At 36.6% G+C, this 27,642-nt stretch overlaps 1 protein-coding gene and 1 gene segment (V, D, J or C); both read right to left on the reverse strand.

Annotated features, from left to right (window-relative positions):
* The window catches only part of LOC149445898 (immunoglobulin lambda-1 light chain-like), a 537,782-nt gene that overhangs the window by 2,378 nt on the left and 507,762 nt on the right, over positions 1-27,642 (reverse strand). The gene's annotated exons all lie outside the window — the stretch shown is intronic.
* LOC149445899 (immunoglobulin lambda variable 5-45-like) lies at positions 11,359-26,012 on the reverse strand. The segment is given in 4 exon segments: positions 11,359-11,898; positions 13,250-13,290; positions 25,490-25,814; positions 25,917-26,012. Coding segments are annotated over 4 exon segments (732 nt in total).

Consider the following 27,642-nt stretch of genomic DNA (forward strand, 5'->3'; position numbering starts at 1 on the left):
AAGACATACCACAGTGATGGAGAACCTTACCGAAACTACAAGTTGTAAATGTCTCTAGCCCAGTAGCAAAAATGTATGTGTGTGAATGAGAAACTCTGTTCATTTTTGCAGTACAAGAAAAAGTGGCCTTTACTAATGTTGAGCAGTCTTAATTTTAATAAACTACATTGCCAACAGAATATAATTTTGGTTGAACAATGAGGGTGACAATGTGATATAATCAAAGTATGAGCATATTAAGTGAGAAGAGATCTTACTTTGTACAATGAGCTGAGTTCCTGGTCCGAAAATCCACCACAATGTTTTAGTGCTGTACAAAAACTGCCTTGTACAGGAACACCAAAAACATTGCTGAGACTGAAACACCCAGCTGCAGCTATGGGAATTCAAAGTATATCTAGAGTTTCTCCAGTTTTTCTTGTTGTATTAGTCTATAATAGTCTGTATACATATGGCCAGTGGATCACTGATGCCCAATGAGATAGAACATTTCAAAGTACTTAAAAAGTGTTGAAAGCCCTGCTAAATACACATCAACACAATACAAGTAGAATAATGTGGTCAATATTCAAGAAAAATAAATGCATATGTTTTTTTAAGTCATTCAGTCATGTCCCTCTAAATTCTGGTGGCATTTGTATGGGGAGAAATAGAAGAGGACTGTATGATTAATGCAGGAATAAAGACAAAAAATGCAGTCCACATAAGTGGACCCAGTACTTACTGTTGACTATAAGCTTGGTTCCATCACCAAAAAGGAACCACAGTGATTGAGTGCTGTACAAATACTACATAGGACACCATGAATGTTTGCAAGAGGGCAAGCTGAAGTCTATGACTGAGACAAAAAAAAAACTGTACTTGGCCTTACTGAGCAAAGCTTACCTATGGTTTATGTGACACTATGGGGTTAATTTACTAAAACTGGAGAGTGCAAACTCTGGTGCAGCTGTGCATGGTAGCCAGACAGCTTCTAACTTCAGCTTGTTCTGTACTAGATTTTGCACTCTCCATCTTTAGTAAATTTACCCATATGTTTAAGTTCAGTGGATAATATCTGGATCTCACTGCTGATTATTGGGAATCAAAAAGTGTTCGGTTTGGTAGTTAATGGAATGCATGTAGTCAAAGTGAATATTAAGGAGGGCTCTTTTTAATATTATTATTATTAAACAGTATTTATAAAGCGCCAATAGTTCGCTCAGCGCTGTACATTACAAAGGGGGACAGAACATGTGACAGAACAATACCAATACAATGCAAAACATGAGGGGATCGAGGGCCCTGCTCTTTCGAGCTTAATATATATTTATTATTCTTGTGCTATTATTGAAGTTCATAAAAGCAACGATTGAACTATGTATTGCTCTTTTAAGATTTGTATATTTTAAATGGCATAACAGACATGCCAACTTTAATGAAAAAAAAAATTGGATTATTATTATATATCACCATTATATATCAATTTAAGAAACTGCAGCACTTTACAGGTTCCCTGATCCCAATGAACGTACAGTTTAATTTTTCTGCAAAAGTCATAGAGAAACACACACATAATCACCAATATTTGGTGCAAGTTTTTATATATATTTTCTATAGTATTGTTAATTATTCTATGAGTATTACGTATCCTTTATTTCTGCACACATTTCTAGACAGCAGCTAAGCAATCATTTTACTGGCTACTACTTTACCTGTGAGCACATTGACTTTAGCTTTTGACTTTGGTGTGTGTAGAATATACATCATTAAATATATCATATGGCAAAGAAAATATGTTAAATTATACCATCTTCTAACAATAGAAATTTGTCCTTCTGAGGCAAATAGATATGGCAAAATATTTGTTTGGCAAACAAAAGTTTCAACTTTTATATTACATAACTTTTATCTGTGTAAAAGTTGTATAGTGATTATCTACACATTGTTACATAAAGCAGTGCATTAGTACAGTCTTATGGGATATAGACACAGAAGAATATTTTACTGGTCTCTATAATTCTCAGCTTTTAAACTATATCCTTCATATGTAGCAAAAATAATGCACAGTGACCATCTATAGTTTGTTACATTAGGATATTCATTAGAACACCTATTAATATTTTTATATTTTCCATATACTGAACTTACCTTAAGCTCAGCTCATTTCAGCAATATATGAAATACAAAAATCAACACAAGTAGCTTTAAACTCTAAATATGATGCTTTAACAGTGCATTCAACTAAACGGCTAGTTTATACAATAAAACAACAAAGAAAATCATAATGTACACTTAGCAAAGTTGTATTGATTGGATGTACAAATTGAAGAAAGAAAAGAAAAAAAGTATTATGATCTTAATTGCAATAAAATGGTAGTATATACAAATGACATCTACTTTCATAGCATGAAAATAATAATAAATAAAAAACAATAATATAACTATGAAGACTGCATTACTTACTGTTGACAATGAGCTGGGTTCCACTTCCAAAAAGAACCCACAGTGATGGAGAGCTGAACAAAAACTGTTTGGCACACCATGAACATTTCTCAGTTAACACACTATGCTATTCTACAGAGTAACTGATCAAAATGTGTTCCCTGCAATTTCTGAACTATACTAACATTTTTTGAAATAGTATTAATAAAATGTTTACACTATCTTTAATGCATTTTATTGGTACATATAGCAAAAAAACAGCATTATTGGGGTGTTAGACTGAATTCCAAACTTAGACTGCACTGTACTCAATTATTATCAGTGAAAATTCTATATAAGTTCAGGTGATTGTGTTCATAATGCATTGTATTCATAGTTTATCACTGCCTTTATTCGTTTCCTTTAGTAAATCAGGCCCTCTGTATACAATATATGATTCTGAACTCCATGTGGAATGAATAGGACACAAATACTAGAAATGGGAGCTGACATTTTTAACCTCTTTAACCTTTTAGATTGAATACTTTATGTGGTTTATTTACTAAAGGGGTAGAGAATGTTAAAACATTTTCTGCTACCTTAATTTTCTGCTACCCTAGTAAATTACACTTATATTATTGACCTAAAACAACAATTGTTCAAGGCTAGAACCTTTTTTATGCATTTTGCATTGAAACAGACTTCCCTTTTAATGCTTCTTGTTTGTTTTGTCACGTAAAAATGCACAAAATTAAGAAAAATAACTTTGTCACTCTGTACCTGTACTTCTATGACAGCAGAAAGTGGTGCATATTGCACAGATGGCTGGATATATGTTTAATAGTTCAATGACTCAAGACACAGCTAAGCTTATTCTTCAAGTTTGCTAGTAAGACAGGTGTCCTTGTTCAGTATTGAAACATTTTGCTATTTCTAGGGCCCTGGGACCTTTCACATTGAACAAAATAACTATAATAAAGTACTCTAGGTAAGATGAAAGAGGAGCATTGTGGCTATAGATATAAAATCATAAAATGTTAAAGTGATGCCCAAATGCCTTCTGTGCTATAATATTTACCTGCTTTTGTTAATGGTAACAAATTAGAAAAAAGCATTACACTGTCAATGATTCCTTTTTTCTATATTTAGCCTTGTTATCAAAAACTTATAACTGGCTCAAATCAGCACTGACCAATATATTTAACTTGATATATCTTAAAGTTAAGACTTTCAAAAAAGCTTGCTGTGATACGTTATTTAGATATTGTAGATAGATAGAAAGATAGATAGATAGATAGATAATCATAAGTGGTAATCGTGGATTGTTAAATAGTAAAATGTCTTATAATAAACAAAGGAAAAAATTATTTAAATAAAAAAACATGTAAAGTTAACATTAAACACATTATCCATGACAAGTGACTTCTAACATGCTTAGGTTTTAAAAGAGAAAAAAGTCTAAAGAAATTAATAATAATGTAAATTAGGGTTTAAATTAATATTAGTTTTGTTATAATTTTATTTTCTTTCATTAAGAAAAAAGCTGGCAAGTGAACACAAACTAACAAATATTAGATTTTATATTGGTTGTGATCAAATATACGACTTACTGAGGACAACGAATCAGGACTCCACTCAGAGAATGTACCACAGTGTTTTACAGCTGTACAAAAACTGCATGACTTAGGCAACCTAGAATATTACTAAGACTAAGATTGCTGAGAGTGAAGAATTAAATATGACCTTGACTACAGAACACTTTTAAACAATTTGTTTGACTTGTAATGCAACATATCTATTTTGGATACTAGTAAATTAATATAAGAGAATAAGCAATTGTGTAACCAAATGACCATTATAAATTATTGCTCTCAAAATTGTTATCTTTTGGCCATGGTTTTTGGACTGTTGTAAGATGAGTAGGTACCACGTAAATGTTACAGTCCTCAATGCTATATTACAAATATTATGGAAATTGACTGATTATATCGGTATGTAATATTGGATTTGTGTTAAAAATCACATCATGGTTCTTCAAATCCTAAAAGATAATGTCACTGTTGAAAATGGCCAATTACTTTGTACTAAAGAATATTGCAACTATTATGACACTACCTAAGTACACAACTTCTGAAATGTCCCTCCGGTAGAAATCTTTTACCAGTTGTAGGGGGGATTTGCTAAAACTGATACACATAGAATTTAGTGCAGCTGTGCATAGTGACCAATAATTAAATAATTAGCTTAATTAGTCTCTGGTTCCGCTCTTGGTTCAAAGCTGATGGTGCATTCAACGCTGGCTCCCGCCGAAGGCTTGGTTAACAATGCTTCCTGCTTCGGCTCTACAATCTCCGATCTGCACATTCAGCCCAGCTCCTTCCAGGCGTTACTCTGCTCTACCTTGACCTGCCAAGCTCTGCAGATACCAGAGGACTAGTAATTATTTTGTGATTTTATATAATGTGAGTGCAATTTTTTACTTCTTTTTATTGTTTCAAGTAAATCTACACTTAGATGGCAGCGCCCGCTGTTTCTTTTGTTTTGACAGTGCAAGGGCTAATATACTAAACTCATATGGAGGAGCTACGGCCATTTCAAGTGGACACATTCCATTTGGGATTTAGTACTTTTACTACCCAAAACACACCTAGTGTGGTTTCCCTTTTGCATTGAAACTTTGAGACTTTATCCACACACCACTCCACTCCATGGCCCTAGCTATCTTAGAGTCATATAGTTTATTTTTGTGATTCAACTTTTGTTCACCATTTTCTTGTCTCCAGTTTTAGAAATGGGTTTGATAAATATGCCACACAAAAATCAACTGTCAACTTCCATTTTGCCTAAAGTGACATCAGCTCATTTTTGACTGATTTGAAGTATAACAAGACATGTGATTTAATAAATTGTTATGAGCAATGTTTATTTATTTTGTTTATTACAGGTAACTATATAGCGCAGAGAATTTACACAGCGCTTTACATAATGTGGCAACTAGTGTTCTTTATTTAAATCCAGGTTGTCATCCATTACAGGTTATATCAGTTTTTGAAAGATTCTGGCAGAATAAATGGCCTCTGTATGTTTCATCTTATAGCCTGGTGGCTTTGTAGCATTTGTGTCTGAATTCACCGTACCTTTTGTAGAAATGAACAAAGGGTTTTATTTTCCCCCAGAATGTACAGATACAGTCACACTCTATTTACTCCCAGAGGAGGCATAAGGTCCCAGTGACGGTGAAGTCAGAGCCAGAAACTTCCTAATGGTACACTTTGACCCACCAACACTCACCAATCCGAAGTGAAATATCAGTTTTCTCTATATCAATTTAGTAAATCAAAATATTACAATAAGTTGAGCGATCTGAGTATTCTAATATGTCGTATTAGAAGAAACAATTGAAAATTGCATTTTTTTCACATTTTATATTCTTATTATAAGATGCTTAGCATTACACAAAAAATATGAGGAAGCTGCAGTGTCTTAGGGTTCAACATAAATTTTTTTCCTCTTTTACTGACTTCACAGATTTCTTATGCATTACAATATAACTGTGCAGTTTTCACATTTTCTGTTTTACCTTCTTCAATAAAGACAATACTGAGATTTGATAAAGGTTTTTTTAATTAAATGAGTCAGAGACAACATGAAAGGAAAAACGTATGGCCAGTACACAGTAACTGTTGCCATTTCACTTGTAAAATAAAGGATAGGAAAGCTAAAAGTGAGACATTTCATAAGAGTAATTCACAAAAAGAAAAAAAATAATCTAGTGGCTACTGTTGAGAGAAAAAATACATAATGTTGATATCCTGTGTGAATGAAGGCCACTAGAGTAATTCACCAATCAGTAAACTGAATATTAGAAACACTCCGATCTCTTTAGTATCTGGATAAACTCTTTGCCTTGATGTGTCACTTTGCAGGAGTATTCTTTATATTTATTGTAATCAGAGGAGGTCATAGTGAGGAAGCTGCTTCCCATGTATGAGCTGTCACTCTGTTTGGTGACTGATGAGGTGTAGACCCCATTTGTCTGTTTCTGCCCATCCACCAGAAATTCCATTGTTGCAGATCTGGGAAGATAATTACTGGCAGTGCAAACTATGGTGGCTGAGTTTGTCTTCAGTTCCTCTTCAGAAGGAGGATATATAGATACAGTTGGTACCTTTACTTCACCAGCTGTTGGATAAAAGAAACACAGAGGCAAATCATATATACAATGTGATAACTGTTACAGTCATTTGATTATCATCAGGTTTATTCAGTGGAGCTGCTTCATTTAAGGGGTAGAGAATGTTCACTTAACATCACTTATTTATCATCAGATTTAAAAAATTAATTGGTTTACTTAAAGGGTAAGAGAATGTTTCCTTAACATAGTGGGTAAGTTTAATGTAAGTTCTCTTTGAGTACCCAATCATGTGCAGGGGAAATATAATTTATGTGAACATTCACTTTGTAAAGTGAAGCTTCTCTACTCCAGTGATTCAAAAAATCAAACTGCAAAGTGTAGTATCGCAAAGCAATAAATCATCCCTTAGGGAATCTCTTTTTGTTGCAACAAGTTACTGCACTGTGGGGTTGATTTACTAAAGGCAATTAGGCTGTTCACTTTGCAAGTGCAGTTGCACTTTGCAATGGAAGTTTCCTCAAAGCTTACTGTGCAAGCAAAAATTGTGTTTTTTTAATTGTCATTGCATGTGGTTGGGTATTGTTTTGCAAAGTGATGTTTCACTATATTTACTAAGCTATGGGGAAAATTCCCTTGCAAAATGCAACTTCACTTTCAAAGTGAACATTGCCTTTAGTAAATCAACCCCTGTGAGTCTACTTTAACTTTGAATGTTTCCATATATGAAAGTTTATTTTCAAATAACATTTTTAATTCACAGAGAGCTAGATAAGTAAAGGAACAGGACTGAAATATAAAATTTTAAATAAAGGTACATTAAAAAAAATATATATATATTACCCTAAGCTAACAAAAGCAACTATTAAAATGAGAGTTCTTGTTAAAAAGATACTCTGCAGTCTTGTACAATAGCACTGATGTACAGCACAATGTTACTGAAGATTGTATATGATAAGAGATGGAACAAAGTACATCATACAAGTAACTCATCACTCAAACTTCATCTTTCAGTGATCTGACTAGCAAACTATATCAGGTCAGCTGTTATGGGATGCTGAACTTCTCACATCATTGCTTCATTAGCAAAGCCTTTATAACATTCTTTGTGAGAATAGCAGATCAAGTAGACTTGTAACTATAATAACAAGCATTACAACAGTTGAATTGTCCCTACAAGGTATAAAGCAATTTGTTCTATGCATATATATTTCCTGTAAGCACTTAAAAAAGTATATAAAATTACGCACAATTATAAAAAAAATATTGTAGAATGCAATAAATGTCAAACTATATTAGAAAGAAGTTTCCAGATGCATACAGTAAATAGCGATTGAATAAAGAAAAAAATGATAGAACTTACTCAGGACAGTAAATTTGGTTCAACCATCAAAAAGACCCCACAGTAATTTAGAGCTATACAAAAACTTCCATACCTTAATGGAGCCCTCAGAACACCGTGATTAAAGATGTGGACATATTAATGAAAAATTTAGAACTTATGCAGAAATATCTACATTTATTACACTGTTAAAGTATATCCAGGCCATTGCATTTTATCATCCAGATTGCTTTTAAGTAATCAAGAACAAGGTTGTTTTGTAAATGTAACCCCAAGAAGCAAAGTGCTTTTGTTTTGACACCACAAAAAGCAGTTCTCAATATTATACTGCATAATGAAATAATTTCACAGGTACAGGAGTTTAAAGCTCAGCTTACTCATTACAATCTGACTGTGCAATCTCCTTTAGATCCACCAACAATTCTGAAATATAAGCCACTGCTTGATAAGATAAAAATTAATTGGATAGTTTGGGTAGGACCTCATATTAGATATTTTTGGTAAATCTAAGGCTGTATCTACTTTTAGGTTAATAAACGTAGACAAATTATCCGGTAAGTGTGAACTTTTTGCATTCAACCTGCTGCTTGAATGTAAAAAATTAAATCATCTATGGGCTGCTTTAAAGGAGATTGTACAAAAGATTGAAGAGTCAAATTGCAACATGCACAGGGAGCTTAAGACCTGATGTTTAAAAGACTTCTTACACTACCTCTCCACTTAAGATAAAAAATATAGATATTTCACACAAAAATGGGAATATAGTGTAGAATGTAATCAATGCCCAAAATTATTATAAAAAGGAGGTTTGTATATAGTGTAGAAAGATAAATCAAAGAACAAATTAACACTTTGTGCACAAATTCAACTGCAAGATCATGTTGGTGAAAGCAGAATTACTGCAATGCCTTATAACTGACTTAGGTCTAACTTGATCTACTGTGGTATGAAAGGGCAGCTTTTGGATGAATATCATGGAATGTATTCCATAAGAATTGTATGTTTACACTTATTGATTCATACGTAGTTGCTGTAGTTCTATTGACTTTCTGCAAAACATTACTTTAACCTCATAATGTATGGAGAGTTAATATTGTATAATATAAAAGGTGATAACTTAATATAAATCATCGATGATGGATCCTGAAACAAAAAGCATGGCAGTTAAGCTCATCTTATTATATTAACAAACAAAATTAGACATTCTCATTATAGGTGTTTATTATACTCCCATTATTAGGCAGTATGTTTTTTGTATTGTGCATTTATCATCTTTACAGGCTTAGAAAGATACATATTGCAGATAAAATGAAACACAGACAGAGAAAGGACTGTAGAATGCAATAAAAGACAAAATAAATATTTGAAAAAGGATTTTAGAAGCATGATATTGTGAAAGAAAAAAAAGACATAATAATCAGCACATATCACAAGACTTGGTAGTAATTCATAATACTTACTCATGATGCTGAGTGTGGTTCCACCACCGAAAATCCACCACAGTGATTTAGAGCTGTACAAAAACTACAATACCTTCTATCAGCATAACTGAATAGACGTATAGCTCAAAAGTGGCTTTAATAATGAAGAACAGTTGAAATGTCCATACTTCTTGTGATTTTGAGATAACTCCAGGGGCATCTATTGTATCATATTGGTTGCCTTCACAATCACCCACAAAGTTTTTTAATTGTATCCCCATGAATCAGAATGCTAACACCATAACTGAAGAGACATATGGCTTCAAGGTGGCTTTAACAATGAAGAACAGTTGAAATGTCCATACTTCTTGTGACCTTGAGATAACTCCAAAGACGTCTATTATATCATATTGGTTGCCTTCACTGTCACCCACAATGTTTTTTAATTGTAACCCCATGTATCAGAATGCTAACATCATAACCGAAGAGACATATGGCTTTAAGGTGGCTTTAATAATGAAGAACAGTTGAAATGTCCATACTTCTTGTGATCTTGAGATAACTCCAGGGACATCTATTGTATCATGTGGGTTGCCTTCACAATCCCCCACAATGTTTTTTAATTGTAGCCCTACATATCAGAGTGCTAACACCATAACGGAAGAGACATATGGCTCCAAGGTGGCTTTAATAATGAAGAACAGTTGAAATGTCCATACTTCTTGTGATCTTGAGATAATTCCAGGGACATCTATTGTATCATGTGGGTTGCCTTCACAATCCCCCACATATTTTTAATTGTAACCCCACATATCAGAGTGCTAACACCATAACTGAATAGACATATGGCTCCAAGGTGGCTTTAATAATGAAGAATAGTTGACATGTCTGTACTTCCTGTGATCTTGAATTAACTCCAGGGACATCTATTGTATCATATGGGTTTATTTCACAGTCCTCCCCTTTATTTTTTAACTGTAGCCCTGTAAATGGCCTGCAGATTTAAGTTTTAATATTTTAATAGACCTCTAATATCTCCCCTGTAAGAAAATGGGCATCAGTATGTGATGAATGGATAAGGACAATGAGGACGAGGATGTTAATGATGCATAATATAAGTGTTATTGATCTGGGACCATAAAACATTAGTTCACTATGCCACTTAAGAGGCCCATGGGTCAAGTGCTAATGTTTTAAAGGACCTGACCAGTGTATTATGACATGTTAACAAAGATACTGATGATAACAGTTATTAAATCTCTTCATGTCACATGAAATTGTGTCCATGCTTTATTTGTTTGTACAGTAATAGAGTCAAATCCTACTTGATAAGATTATATATTGGCTTTTTATATTAGCTTTCAGACTTTATTCTGCACATGTAAATTCTTCCACACAATTTCCAAGCTTTATTTTGTGCAGTAATGTATAGGAAAACATTGTCTGTTTCTTTAGTTTGTTGTCATGTGTTTTTACAGTTTCCCTTTTATTGCATCCTATTTACTTCACAAACTACATTATCTTACCTATTTCACGGTTAAGAGTGTTAAATATCCTACTGATCATTTACTAAGGGTTCAAACCCATGCCAAGGAGACGAGATTACAGTTTATTGGACTATTTATTTTGTGATCATCTTCCACCCCCTACATTTCTGATATTTGTTGAATCCTATAGTTATAGGAATCCAGGTCACATTTTTGTTGCACAGAAACTTTGCATATGAATACATAGGTCTTACTACATTATGTATCCAAGGAACCACTATATTGTGTGGTTCTGTCCTGGCATCTGATTTACCCAAGAAATTATATTACATAAATCTATTAGTGTTGATTTACTAAAGCTCTTAGCTTATCAAAATAAATGGCTATTTTGTTCAGTAAATGCTCTTTACACCCTCAGTGACTGCAGCTTTCAAACTTACTAACACTTAGGCTGCCTCTGTATATGTTTTTCATTGTACCAAGTAATAAAACCTTTCAGGTGGCAGCATTGTCACTGTTATACAAAAGTGGTTGACTTGGAATTTCATATAAAATTTTCAATGATGACAAAACTTTATAAAGATACATTTTTATTGAATATTTCATGCAGATAAAAGACAGAAAACAGAACATGACCCTTATTTGTGTTACTATGTTTTGAAGAATAGAAAAAATATGGGAAAAAGACAAACTAGAAACAGATACAGTGGTTAAAAAAAAATCATAAGTATTTAGGTGGATATTTCAATGGCTTAAGCTAATTAGAATAATACCCAAAATAGGGAATGGACTGTTAATGGCACTCTGATCTCTTCAGTATTTGGAAATACTCTTTGCCCTCATGTGTCACTTTGCAAGAGTACCCATCATGTGTATTATAATCAGAGGAAGTCATGGTGAGGAAACTGCTTCCCATGTATGAGTTGTCACTCTGTTTGCTGATTGATGACGTGTAGACCCCAGTTGTCCAGGATTTTCCATCCACCAGCCACTCAATTGTTGCAGTCCTGGGAGTGAAATTAAAGACATTACAGACCACAGTGGCCGTTTTTGCCTCTATTTCTTGCTCAGATGGAGGATAAACGAGCAATGATGGTATCTTCACTTGACCAGCTATTGATAAATAAAAATAAAAGTTAAAAAATTGTACATATAACAGTCAGAAGATCTGCAAACTATTAAGTCACTGAAATGGAAGATGATGAAAAAAAACACAATTACAAATTACACCTTAAATTGGTCATAAGAGTTCATGTTTTACTTATTTCAACCATTTTAGTAGATTATATTAAGTCTTACATAATCCATTTTGTTTGTATTTAATGGTAAAGGTTACAGATGGCTGGGCACTTACCAACAATTTGTGTCTAGATGAATGAGCATAAAATTAGATTAAATCTAATATAATTATAATTCTATATAGAATATGATAACTATACTGACAATAAATTATATATGTATCTAGGTTTAAATATTTGTATGTGTAATGTCCACCTATGTTTTAGGAATAAATCTAGCCTGTAGCAATTTTTCAGTAAAATCAAAATTAATATGTAATATACCTAAAAATAATATGCCAAGGGTTTGGCTTACTAAAGGAAAATAGGCTGTTCACTTTACAAGGTAATTTTCACTTTGCAAGGGGATTTTTCCTTAGATTTGTGAATATGGTAAAAATGCACTTGGCAAAAAGGAAAAAGACCTAATTATGTGCAAGTACAAAAAAACAGTATTTTTGCTTTCACATTATTGGAAGATGGACATCAGCAGAACCTTACCCCATACAATAAGCTAAAGGAAAATTCCCTTGCAAAGTGAACAGCTTATTTGCTTTTGGTAAATCAACCCCTGTACATCTTATGAGAACAAAATATTTCATGTTGAAGTATATAATCATTGTAATTTAAGCTAAATATATTTTATATATGTTGGTTACTTTCAAAAGTACAGTTTGTTGCCAGTATTATTTGTTATGGCAGGTATACACTCCATAAAACCTAAATCTTGACTTATGAACAGCATTAAAATTGTCATATAGAATTATCTGTATTACAATTTTCTCCTGCAATTCAGCTAAAGGAATGAAGATTTGTGCTATACAGTTTAGTTCCTCTCTAGTATAAATTACCAAAAAAGTATGACACTGATCAGTGACAGTAGACTGGAAAACAGCTAAGACACATTTTGAGAAAGGCACTCTTGCATGTAAGCCAGTTATAAATAAGTGTTTAGTATCACTTACAATTTTCATGTGTTTGAAGTACATATTAAAAATAAAGTTTTAAAATACAAATCAAAATATCTTAAAAAGTCAACTATCCAAAACATATGTCAGATGAAACCAGCCATAACACTCCCACAACATTTCCATAACACAATTTTTTGTCTATATTATGAAGTATTAATGAAAATCTAACACCTGGAAAAATTACAATCTGAAAAAAAAGAAAAAATTGCTACTTACTGTTGACAGCCAGTGTGGTCCCGGTGCCAAAGATATACACACTGTAATACAACCTCGTTCAAAAACCATGTCCAGGAGAAAAACACATGTTGATGATACACAGTGACAAACCTGCAGGTGTCCTATTTGTGTTCTTGATTATTATTTTCTGTTAGGTTTGTGCTCATTAAATACTTACCATCAACTATTTCACAGTACAAGGACACAAACTACCAAAGGATGACAATATCATAATATTAATACTAATTTGCCCACACGAGGAGGACATAACAGTAAATTAAATTTGCTTTCTGGTGAGTCTGCATTCACACCTTTGTGTTTTGGAATGTTAAAATGACATTAAAGTAAAAATTTACAAAAAAATAAATAGGAAGTAACACTTACGTGCTCTGTGAAATTATATTGCACAGAATATAGAAAATTGTTATCAGATATTTACTGTAATTTTGCCTTCCTGGCCTATCCTCCTGTCCCATCAGCACAAAACAGGTTAACTCCTCCTCTGGAATCCACAAGACCATCTCTTCTTAGCTCAATAAGAGACAGCCCCTCCCCAGCTGAAGTGTTTGATAACCTAGCCTGTGACAGGCCATTAGGGAGGGAGACCTTTGCTGATGTGAGGATAGGCCAGAAAAGGAAAATTACAGTACTTATCTGATAACAATTTTCCATACTCCTGGACCATCTCACACCAGCACACAATGGGATATAATGGGTCGGAGAGAAAACATGATAAGATACTCTGACAATCAAAGGAACACTTTGCAGACCTTGCTGACCACATGTCTAGCTTGTAAAGACTAATGAAGGTCGCACAAAAATGTCCACCAAAATCTTGTCATAACTGCCCCAAAGGCTGCCACCCCTCTGGTTGAATGAGCTTGCACCTGTTCCGGAGCAGAAATTCCTACTACCTGCATGCCAATCTAATCACTCTGGTAATCCAACAGAAGATGACTCTTAATGACCTGATGGCAAAATGAAAAGATTGTCCACTTTTGCCAAGTCTTTTGACCTTTTGCAAGTACACTGTTAGCAACTTGACCATGTGTAAGGAACTGAGTTCTTCCTGCTGTGTACTCATTGACTGCCTCCCAGTTTTCCTGGAAACTGTATACCACTTTAGAATTGAGCTTTGGAGATGGAAGTAGTATAACTATTTCTGGTAAAAAGACACAAAGGGTTTTTTTGCAGGAAAGTGCTGCAACCTCCAACACCCTTCTGTCTGAAGTACTTGCTGTCAGAAGAACTAGTTTTATTGTGAGGAACTTCAACAGAAATGAAACTATTGAAGCAAAGAGTGACTGCACCAGTGCTTTCAGAACCAAGCTTAAGTCCCACAAAGGGAACAAAGATTTCCTTGGGAGTCGTATAAAGTTTGCCGACTGCACAAAGCATCTGGTTAATGGCTCTTCCACCCATCTGCAGCCTGAGAAAGAGGATAAGGCAGAGATCTGTACTTTAATGGAGTTGTATGCCAAACCAACCTCTAGCGTTAATTGTACAAAAGTCCATGATATTGGCTAGAGCTGGGAACACAGAAGAAAAATCTTTTCCTGGTCCAAAAAAACAAACGTTCTTCATATCCTCTGGTACCTAGCATTCATGAATGATCTTCTGGCCTTCAACGAGATCTGAACCACCTCAGATGAGATTCTCTGTGCCTCTAGAACGGCCGATTCAATAGCCAGGTTGTTTAAGTTTGTCTCACTGGATTGGGATGCTGCCACTGACCTAGGCATAAAACATCGCATTTGACTGGAAACAGGATTGTTGATGCTGATGACATCTGGAGGAGCAGCAAAAACCAAGGCCTCTTCGGCAGGTAAAAAGCACCTTTATGGCATGTCATGTTCTCTCCAAATTTCCAGAAGCACCTTCATAATCAAGGACACTGGAGAAAGACAAAGACCAATGGAAAATCCCATGGCACTGTGAACCCATCCTGTATCACTGAGTCTTTGCATATGTACCTTGTTGCAAATATTGGAAGCTGTGTGTTCCATGGAGTCTCCACAAAAAATACTGCCGGAATGCCCCATAGGGGAAAAGGGGAAAAAACCTGTAAAGTTTTGGAGGTGTCTTATTTACTTATAGGGTCCAGCGGAATTTCGAACATTTTTGGTCCCCAGGCACAAAGAGATTCTAAATGATGATATGTTACACACTAACCTTTACTACTGTTGTTTTGAGAGGTCATGTTACGTCCTATGTACAATATAAATATACTTAAAAATCAGCACTACATTTGGATGAGGGAGAAAGTTACAGATATATATATAATAGGGTAATAAATCATAAAACCAAGGGAAACTATGATGAAAGGTAAGCTGGAGGAATATTTGATTAGTATTGACAGTGAAATATATTTGGAGGCAAGTTAGATTTCTATAATAAAATAGAACAGTGAAATCGATGTCAAGGGTGGTAAAAAAAGAAGCATGAAATCAGTAATTTTGAGGATAAAACATAAAGATAGTGTTAGTGAATTGGGTTATTCTCTGCTCACACCTGAGTATATACTGAAAATTGACCTCCAATCAAATGTTGCCTACACTGTTATGTGTTTCCCACATTAATATGGAATAAACACTACTGCGGGATATATTTACTGAAACTGGAGAGTGCAAAATCAGGCTCACTTCTGCATAGAAATCAATCAGCTTCCAGGTTTTATTGCCAAAGCTTTAAATGATACTAAACACACACTCTTTTATTTACGTGATTCCTTTGATTTCTGTATGTGGATGATGGCACTGTAACTATAATAATAAAAAAAAAATCTAAGTACCATTTTCCTAATTGATATACAGCTGTCACATGACCCAGATCTTTCCCAGCCTTTCTGCAGGGAAACATAAGCAGGAGGAGCCTCCAGTCCTCTGCTGCTGGTCACATGTTCAAAATAAAAAAAAAGCCTTTGGAATACGGAGTAATACATATATACATAAATAAACAAATAAATAATATCAATAAACTGTATGAAATTGTCACACAAATATATATTTGAAATCAAATCTTTATTATTTTGTGAAAATAACATGGTGTGGGCGAAATTCTGCCAGTCACAGGTTGTGGCACACCATGTCTTAGAATAACAGGGAGGTGATTCCTCCATTAATCTACATGTAATATCCCTCCCCCATTGTGTTTAGCTGATTACTGGGCAGGGAGGAGGCGGGAGGGAGTGGGCTGTCATTTACCACTGTGTATATGCCCACATGTGTGACTCTATAGTCACACGGGCTGCTCAGATGTGATAGGTGGGAAATGCTCAGCAACTCACTGCAAACTGAGCTTGTGTAGGGTTGCCTCTACAGCTACAAAATCCCTAGCTGAATTGGGGACATGAGCAGAAGGTGGAGATAAAGAGCAGCAGGATCAACTAGGTTTCTTGCAGAAATCAGAAAACAAATCTCATAGTGACTATAACCAACATGTAATACTGCATTTATTGATAGTTTTTTATGATGTGGGTTTAGTGACACATTAATTGAACAAGCTGAGTTTAGAAGCTGATTGGTTTCTATGCAGAAGTGAACCTGAATGTGCACTCTCCAGCTTTAGTAAATAAACTCCTGTGCCTCGTTATGTGCCTTACAATGTGATATTATGTTCACTACACAATATTGATGTGTTGAATAAAGATCCTTATAAAATATTACTCCAATATTATTCAGTATAAAATATCCTGCACTCTTATATATTATAAACAACAAAATAAAAAAAAAATCACTTATTGTCCATAACACTACAAAAGTGTTCTGTACAAGCCTGAAAGACCCACTGGTTGATCTTTCAGGGGGTTAAAACAAGATTGACCAGTATGATCTAAATTTCTCAAGGTATGGGAACCTTGGATCTTATACGAGCTCCCACCACTTTATCCATCATGCCTGGGCCTGGTCTGATTGCCCCCTCTGGGGTCTCCAAATCCAAGTTACTCCCTTAACCCCCTTCTTCCGTTATCTCCCTCTCCCCTTCTTACACTTCTTTCCTTCTTTTGTCTAGCCTTCTTTGACTATGGTTGCACAGCCTTCATCTCTAGAAGTTGGATGCAGGTGCAGAGCCTCCCCTTTGGGGCCTGCAAGAGAATCTTGGAGCCTGGCTTCTCTCCATATTCTATGTATTAGTTCCATCCCAATGTCCCAGATTTCTTCTATTTTTGATAATTGATATATTTGACTGAATTGTGTTGCTTAGTCTGTACTGGTTATCTATTACTTAGATAGTCATATGTTTTGTATTTCTCTTGCTAAAATCCAATAAAAAGAGTGAAACAGAAAAGTGTTCTGTAAATCATACAAAAATGTCCATCAACGAAATCACTTCAATTGTGCCATCTCCAAAGTTGTGAATAAGACATCTTTCAATTAAGACATTTTGTCTCAACACTCCCCCAGCCACTGAGGATGGCGGAAGAGATGCTACCATTTGAAAAATTGATGAGTTCCAAGATGAATTGTGAACATATAACATCAAGGATTTATAAGATCTTATCTGAACTCATGGGAGCTGGAATTCCAACATTCTTAGAAAAATGGGAAAGATAATTGGGTACAAAAATCAATGATCAAAAGAAAAGTAAAGTATTAAAATGAATACACGGGGTGAGGAATATGAACATATTTGAAATGAATTATAAATGTGTGTCTAGATGGTACTGTACACCGAGTGTGGCACATAAACAGCGAGAGGAGGCATCACCATTATGTTGGAGGGAATGTGGGGCATTAGGGACGATGGCGCACATTTGGTGGGGAATGTCCAAAGATACAGGTATTTTGGCAAGAAATAATCCAAAATATACAGGAGATTTTGGGAACCTCAATCCAGAAGTACCCGTGGGTGTGTCTTTTCCATAAAACATTGTTGCCCGTAAAACAATATAAAAATAATATATTGTATTATCTTTTGAGTGCGGCAAAGAGCTTGATTCCTAAATATTGGCAATCCCAGGATCCCCCAACAATGAAGGACTGGATAAATAGAATTGAGTATATCAATAGGATGGAAGAGTTGTGTTGTATTGAGGAGGATAAAGTGGAAGTGTTTAGAGAAAAATGGAGAGGGCGGTATGATTTCAAAACATCGGGAAAATATGTTTAAATGAAAGGTGATTTAGTAACTGAGTTGGAGAAGTGAAACGATTAAACAGAACAGATGAATAGAAATAGGTCGGTATACAGAAAGGGAAAAAGAGAAGTTAAGACAGGAATGGACATAGGTTTTTTAAGGGGGGGGGGGTGGAGAAGACGGGGAGGGAGGAAATAGGGGGAAAAAGGGGGTGTACTTGATGTATTTGATGTGAATTATTGTTACTTGTACTGTCTCTTTTTCTAAGGAAAAAAATAATAAAATATATAATAATAACAAAGACATCTTTCTTAGCATTTTGCATGTATCAACATCACAACTGAGTTCCAGCAACATTCAAAATGTGGACCTATTATTTCATGCAGTAGGTCAACTGCACATTCCACTTTAAGGGGTCTATTCCCAGGGATCCTCTGAACTTTCCCTCCTAGAGATCTCACTACTGGTTCCTGTATAAATCACCACCAATCGCAATCTCCTCTGACTCCTCCACTCAAAAGAGAGGAACTGGCACAGAGTTATCGTATAACAAAAATCTCTTTATTAAAAGCAATATATATGTACTCACAAAAGAAGTGCACTCAGACAGGGACGGGGCCTATGATGTCATCACACCAACCAGGAAGTGCCACCAGACTGCTGCTAGTAGGTGATGCTGAGGTTTAAGCCTTAAGGGGGCACTGTACCCAGATATTGTTGAAAGCTTTTAAAGTGGTGCACTGCTGTACATGTACGTTATGTGTGTGTATGTTCAAACAGCTAAACAAAACAGCTTGCTTCAGCACATCAAATAAAAGCAAATCAGCCCACACTCCGGGTACACAAAATAAAGACTTAGCTCACTAACAGTGTAAACACGTCCCACACCAGGGTTTAAGGTTCCCACCTCACAAAGGCCACAATAGCTCAACAATGAGTGTCTCAGCAACAAACCAGTCCACAGTCCTCACTCATCTGTGTCCTGCTCTATTCAACACCTCAATGACACCTGCTGACTGCTTTCCAGCTTCTTTAGTCATCTTCCACAGCTGATTAACTCCTTCAGGACCACAGTTCCTGTAATAAAGGTAAGGGGCTCTTTCACACCCAAAATCTCTCTGAGTCTCTGAATTACAGGTCCCATACTGGGAATTGATAATCCTGGGAAAACTGCAAACAGGTTTTCCCCTTTTCTTGGATCACCCTGGAACCCCTCACCCTGCATACATGAGAATCCCTGAGTTCTCCAAAACTGTACTCTTGTTGCCCTACCTTAAAAGGACCACAACCCAAACACGGTGATATATACCTGTGTTCTAGGACTCATCCCTGGCATCCTAACATTGTGTATTCAGCGGTTGGGGTAATCTTTATTAACCTCTTCCCGTCTGGCCCATGTCAATAAACGGCCGGACAGGAGCGCTGATGATGTGGATGGACGTTTTTTAACGTCCCCCCGCATTCATTGCCTGTGCACGTTCCCTGGGAGCGCATGGCACCACGATTGCTACAGATTGCTGTATGGGACATCTGTGTGTTTAACCCAGTATTTAGTTCATAAAGGAAATAAATTTAGTCCAGAGCATTTCTGAAGTGGAGGAATTATTATCTTCATATACTATCCAGTTTCTTTAAGATATATTGGCCAATCAGTGATCACATGAACAGTAGTAAACAAGATGTCACTTCATGACATCATTGCTTACTACTAGTGAAATCTGTGAATGATTGCAGAGGTCACATGGTACAAGGCGATTCACAACAGCCTTGTACCATGTGAGAAGCTCTGACCAGTCACAGCTTGCACAGTATTTCTCAATGGCTGCAGGAATGCAGCCAAAGAGAAGGAGAAATTATTGCATTTACAGCCTTTATGAGTGTAAAAGCAATCAGTGTAAAAAAAGAAAAAAAATCTTCATCACTCCCCACAAGTAGTACAGTGTCACTATGGTGACACTGTACTGCTAGGGTGACAGTATGTTAAAAAAAACCTAAAACATAAATAATAATATCTAAAATAAAATAAAAATGTAAAACTTTTATTGAAAAATTATATTTTTTTGGTTATAAACTAATTTGGGTTATTTTATTTTTTTTACTAAAAAGATAGATGAATACATTTTGGCCAAGATTTATGAAGAAAGATTATTTTTTTGCAAAATTTAAGAAAAACACTTTTTTTTTAAATTTCTGGACTTTTTCATTTATATAGCAAAAAAATAAAAATCCCAGTGATGAATAAATACCACCAAAATAACGTTTTATCTGTTTCAAAAACATGCTAAAAAATTCATATGGGTACAGTGTTGCATGACCGCGCAATTGTCATTCAAAGTGTGATAGCGCTGAAAGCTGAACATTGGCCTGGACAGGAAGGGGTTGAAAGTGTCCGGACTTGAAGTGGTTAACAGTGCCGTCACTCTTGGGTTTTTTAGAAATATTTTACTTTTGTATTAATGGAAGACAAAGTGTCTTCAATGTTATTCTCTCTGGCAGCCCTTCATTTACTAATGAAGAATTGAAAATCAAAACCCTTAATTTTATTTGAAAAAAAACTTTGTAATGATCTGAGCCAAAAACATATTTTAGTGTCTGTTTTAAATGGTACACATTCTAGAATAAAATGTATATTTTTTTATTTATCGTAAAAATGATTCTTTTTTTAAAACGTTATCTTGTTAAATAAAAAAAACAGTTTTTTTATAATTTTTGTATGTCTTTTTGACTATAGATTACAAAGAAAGTATAAATCAGAAAATGACATGGTTGCCAAAAGAATAGTTTGCTCCAAAGTAATGACAAAGTGGTATTAAATCCAAAAGCAAACATTTATTACCGGTATATTTTAGCTCACCACTTCTTAGCCACGGTTCACATAAAGTTGCAGGACAAGTCAAAACATATTCATTTTAATGGGTGCTGTATTAATCAATGAGACTCAAGTCGATGTGACATAAAAAGTTCCAGCACTACTTTTCTGGGTCTTTGGTGCAACTTCAGTGCCACAGACTACAATTTTAAAATCACAAAAGTCACAAAGATTGTCTTAATCTATGTAACTTTGATGCAACGGTATCTGACTGCAGAGGATTTTTAACTAAAGTCAAAGTCACATATCATCAAAGTCACATAAAAGTTGCATTGAAGTCACAAGCAAGTCGCAATGCAAAGTCAAGTTGCAGCAGTGTGGATCAAGCCTAAGATGTGATGGCTGCATTTGTTTTATTTTTTTAGGATTTCCTTCCCTTATTTTCACCTGGTCACCCAGCCAGTCTGTTGTTTTTCAACCAAACAGGTTCTCCTGCAAATATATCAGTTAAGCGTGTTGGGAGAAATCATTTATAACTAAAAGAGGTGCTTAAAATTATCAGTTTTAACCACTTTCAGACAAGTGATGTACCCGTACGTCGCTGAACTTTTAATGGTTATACCAGGATGATACCTACAGCTGTGATAACAATAAAATTAATAGAAAAATATTAGAGGGATGTAAAAAAAATTAAAAATTAAGCTCCCCCTGTGCTTGTGAGCAAAGGCGAACGTATGCGTTGGTCCCGCGCGCATATGTAAACAGCGATCACACCACACATGTAATGTATCATCCTGAACGTCACATCCAGATCAATAATTCTAGCACCAGACCTTCTGTGTAAATCTAAAGTGGTAGCCTGTAAAGGCTTTTAAAGCGTTGTCTGTGGATAATAAAATGTAGGTAGTTTGCTGTAACTTCAGCATAAGCTAGAGTTTGGCCTCAATTTGTTAGTATATCTAAATCTTCTAGTACATCTAACACTCCTTTCCTGCCCAGACTGACAATGCTGCTGTCCAAAGGTGCCCCTGTGCTTCTTCATCCAGTTTAATGCAAGAGGTGTGTTACTGGCCAGATCATCAAGTGTAAACAGGGGGAAAAGTCTTACAAAAAAGAAAACTAATGCAGGCACCACAATGATTGGTAAACTGTAATATATTACATTTTTGGTTTTGGGTTTAATGCCGCTTCAAATAGTTAAGGTTTTGTACTTTAATTTTGTTGTTGCCATACATGTCTCTTCTATCATACATGGGACATACAGTTCCATATCACTTTTGCGTATGTGTAATGTGCTGTGTATTATGTGCTTTAAAAAGAGTGCATTTTATCCTCACTATGGTGGGTTTTTATTATTTCTTGTTTCAGTGTCAGAGGTCACTAAAACAGGAGGTGAAAGAGAGAGGGGGTGAGAGGAGTAAGGTGAGAGGGGTGGTGAGAGATAGTTGGGTCTGTATGTCTACTGCTCACAGTTCTGGCCCCAGGATGCTATCTTGTAGGCTCAGGCACTCAGGATCTAGAGCTGCTGCTTTGTTCTGTATATTTAAACCAGCCAACTCCATAGCCATTTACACAGGAGTGTGTGAAGATCATCCCCCATGGACACACAGGATCAACTCTGGATCTACCCAGCCAGGGACACAGCAGAATGAATGGGAGATCAGGACTGCAGAACCAGGGCAGTGATCCCAGTGACCGGTGAGCGGCCACTGGCCGGGCTACATAGGAGAGGCGGGATTTGTAATTTATGGCTTTTCCGGAGGGGGCTTTCCCTGTTCTGTGGCCAGGAACCCATTTCTCCTCTGTCTCCATCCTGTCCTTATGTAAGGGGTCCTTGTGTCCAGAGAGCATGGGTGAACTGATCACATGTCACCGATCTAGAAACTGGACTGATAGGAAATTGGACAGCTGAGAAAAACACCATGAACAGAGGCCGCTCTGCAGAAAATTTAGACGGAGTATGATCGGTGCTCCGCAACAAGTTGAGGTGCACTGACAGAGCCTCTCATGGGGCCCCCTGTCCGAATGGTAAGTCCGCCCCTGTATGGAACATGTACTTGAAGCTGCCAGCTTGCCGGGCCCCCTTGTTAAAGGATGGGGCCCGGGCCTCCTAGAGTTGGCCAGGTTGTACCCCCTTATCATTGGCCCTGCTTGTCTCTCTCAGGGGTGCACTAAAGTGCTGGGAGAGATGGGCTACAGCTGGATGATCCTAAGTGCAAGGGGTCTAACAATAGTAAACACAAATCAGACTGCTGCATATTGCTCATTCTCATTGCTCTGTTATTCCATTGAATAAGCTTTAAAGTAAAATCCACATTTTGTTAAAAGAAAAACTAAATGTACTGTCCATATTTCCTCCACGTCAAACACACTTTGCATTGCAAACTCTTTCTAGTTTCACTTTTGTAAATACTAAGACAAGTTTTACCACTGTATGTGATAAGAGGGAATGCTAAATGGGGCAGGCTGGAGAGTATTCCTCCTATAAAACATAAGCAATGTATCAATGTCTCAAAGTTGCTGAAAAAAGGACGTCATCATGACCAAATTATTCCTTTAGATGTGCAGAAGTCTTTTAACTTCCTTTTATGAAATTCTTTTGAAAGGAAGCAACCTTAAAGCTGAACTTCAAACCAATTTTTAATTGGTGTATTTTATTGTCATTATGGTGGATTGTTATTGCTTGATTCTCACTGAGACAGGAGGAGAGGGTAGATCTGTACAAAAAAAACTCATAATGCAATGATTTTTAATGGTTCTTACAACCTCCAAGTTCAGGGCGTGGTGATGGGGACTACATTTGCCCGATCATACACAAAAATGTACCTTGGGGGGTGGGAACTCATCATTTTCTTACCTGACAATATGTCGGGCTATCTATGCCACATTGAATTATGGTGCAGGTATATCGACAACATTCTAATTTTTTGGACAGGCACCAGCAATCTTTGATTGAGTTGGTTGAACAACCTGACAGGAATGACTATCAAGGATGACTAGGGTCTCATCAATAATAATGTTTTACATAAACCTGCTGTGGCTAACTCCCTATTACGCAATAAGAGTGCCCATCCACAACATCTAATCAAGGCGATCTAGCTGGGACAATACCTCAGAGTTAGATATGGGTTGCAGAGGTCACAGTTATGACCCCGCCTATGTTCCAGGGGGGCCATGTGTCCTCCCTCTCATATTAGGTGTTATGGAAATGGATTTTAGAAAAGTATCCCTGCAGGACTTTGTCCTGGGCCAATCATGGATGCAGCGAAGCAGGTTCCCGGCAGTGGCACAGACTGTCATATCGAGGCAGGAACTTAGCTGTCACAGGCAGGATACAGAGTAGCACATCACAGTGGACAGATCCCTCCCCCTTCCTCCTCCCTCAGCAGCTTATCACACGCTTTAATTGGGGACTGACTTGCATTCAGCATTCCTGAGGGGCTGATCCTACAAGGGGGCTTGCAGCTTCATTGGCCTGGACTTTGGTGGGCGGCCTTAGACATGATTATGTCCAGCCCGCCTTGGTGCACATGTGAGGCTGCCGACAGTGTCTTTGAGAGCAACACAGAGGACAATGCAAGCCACAACTATATACTTACATACTTAGGTTGTGTCCATGTTTTCATGATCATCATTTGTTCCCTACAGATGAGTAAATGATTAACAATTTTGGTTCAAGACAAGCTAAGTTGGCTGATATTCAACTGTATATGGGTTTGATTGGGATCTGCAATCAGACTTACACTTGTACTAGAGAATACTAAGTGGTCTAGTACACTAGAATAGGAAGTGAGGGTAAGTCACTTAATACTTTATCCAAAACTAAAAGGTTTGAGCTGGAGTCACACCTTAAGCTGCGTTCAGTATTCTGGGAAAAAGAAAGCATAAAAAAATCATGTGAAAGGGAGTTATGAGATACCCTTGTGTTTACTTCCACTGCTTGCATTTAAATAAATACATTTGGGGGGCATTAATGGATATAAAACTGCTTTTATATCTTCCTAAATTTTGCCTTTTAAATGCCTGGATGTCATCTTTACCCCTTCACAGGACACTGGACATACAAGCTCCCTTGTCCTTTTCCCTGCATTGCACTTCACTACGAAATCACAGGGTTATTCAAAGGACAGACTATAACTGGAGTTCTTTCCTCATTTTTTTAAGATGTGTTTAGTAAATTATTTAAAAAAATTGTATAAATAATCTTTTCAGAGGAAAATCTACTAGGCATATAACCATCACACACAAACTGTCTTCTGCCAGCAGATTATTTTGTGCTTCTGCCAGCACAAAATCAACCTTTCACTGCAAAGAATTATGTGTTAGTTCCTCCTAGCAGTGTATCAATGTGGAACAGACCGCTAATAGTAGGATGCCACATACCACAATAATAATCTGCATCATCTTCTAACAACACTGACTTAATGGTTAAATATCCTGTGTTCTTGGAGGTGTCTTTGGATCCAGAGAACCGATCAGGGACCCCGGCTCCTTGGTGTTTGCTACTGTCACTGTTATACCATAACAAATACCGGGGTCTGTCCCCTGTTTTCTGCTGATACCAGAACACATAGCGATCACCTATACTGAACCCAGTAACTGTACAAGACAATGTCGCCGTGTCCCCAGGAGAGGCTGATTGAGAGGCTGGCTGGGTCACAGTGTACTGAGCAACACAATCTGAAATACAGAAATAAATGTCAGTGAGGATGATGTAACATTTCTATAAAATATCAGATTTATAATGTACTTTATACATTAATAAACCCCATTCCCTCTTACTTGTGCAGAATAATAGAGAGGTGATGAGTAGGGCAGACCACGACATGGTGCAGGTGACTCAGCCACAGATCTCTGGATTGTGTTCTATCCCCCCTGTGTATTAAATACAGAGTGCAGACATCAATGTAAATGTGATCAGAGATGATTGGATAATTCAGGCCCCTCCCTTACACCTTTCTGTTGTACTACATACAAAACAAATGTGAACTGAACAGCTATCATATCATTTTTCCCATGGTTAGAGTTTTGTTGCAGTTGACCTGTGTTAAGGCACACAACCTTTAGTGCCACAAGCAAAAAAACCCATCTGCTAGGATCGTTACTTGATTATCATTATTATTATTATTATACAGGATTTATAGCACCAAAAGTTTGCTCAGCACTTTACAATATAACGGGAGACAATACAGCAACAATGCAGCTCAATACAAGACTGTTAGGCGCAAGGCCGGACTGACAACTCATGGAGCCTCCGGGCAATAGGGGAACATGGGGCCCCTGTGTCCTTGCCCAAACTCAAAAAAGCCTATGAAAAAGGTACCCGGGGCATCTCATGGGGCCCCCTACTGACCCCTGGCCCTCGGGCAGTGCCCGAGTTTCCAAATGGTCAGTCCGCCCCTGGTTAGGAGGGCCCTCCTTGGAGCTTACAATCTAACTTTACACAGAGCATTACCTTGTTTTACTAAAGTGAACCTAGCTAAGAATGTGGTGACATGTATAAATGACCTGATGAAAGATAGCTATATTTTTACTGCCCTCTGGCTATAAAAGAAAAGATGCCCCCTTAGCTATGCACTCTATGGGTCTATTGTTCCTAATGGCAAATTGGACACTGTTTATACCCTTCAACAGTCATTGATATCATGATGTAGAGCTGTAATGACAAGTAGTAGGAATATACTATGTCCGTGAATACTTTTTTGAATTCTTGGTATCCACATTACAGGGACAGTTTTCAAAGAGAATTACTAATACATTGCAAACCTGGGTCAGAACACTCAGGCTAATGAATGTTGATATTCAATAATTACTCTGCAGGGCATTGCTGGATATTGAAATTCCTTAGTAAATATGGAAAAGATGAACTGGCATATTTGCAATGGCAAAATGTTCAAAGTCTATCATAGACTTTGTTCACATGGGGTGACTACATCTGTGCCCCGTGCAGAGCTGCACTAGGATACACAGGTGTTGCATGCATCCTCAGGCTGGCAGTCCCCTTCATGTCTATTGGGACACAGTGGTTTCTTGGACTGTGTCCCAATATGACATCTGAGTGGCCGTGGTTGCATATGGGTGCCTGTCCTGGCCATGCACCTACACAGATGTCATATTGGGACACAGCAGATATGTCTATGCCACTGCAATGTCCCAATTGACATGAATGGGATTGCTGGCCTGGGGAAGCACATGTGCATCCCAGTGCCAGTAAGATATGGCCCTGAATGGGGTACAGATGTACAGTGAAGGAAATACAAATTTGATCCCCTGCTGATTTTGAATGTTTGCCCACTCACAAAGAAATGATCAGTCTAAAAATCGAATGGTAGGTGTATTGTAACACTGAGAGACAGAATAGCAACAAAAAATTCAAAATAAATGCATGTCTAACAAATTATGCATTGATTTGCATGTTCATGGGGGAAATAAGTATTTGATCCCCTATCATTCAGCAGGATTTCTGGCTACCAGGTGTCTTTCATTCAGGTAACAAGCTAAGATTAGA

The sequence above is a fragment of the Staurois parvus genome, unplaced genomic scaffold (genome assembly GCF_062004578.1).
Source record: "Staurois parvus isolate SC_StPar_1 unplaced genomic scaffold, SC_StPar_1.0 ptg000704l, whole genome shotgun sequence".
In the NCBI taxonomy this organism is placed as follows: Eukaryota; Metazoa; Chordata; class Amphibia; order Anura; family Ranidae; genus Staurois; species Staurois parvus.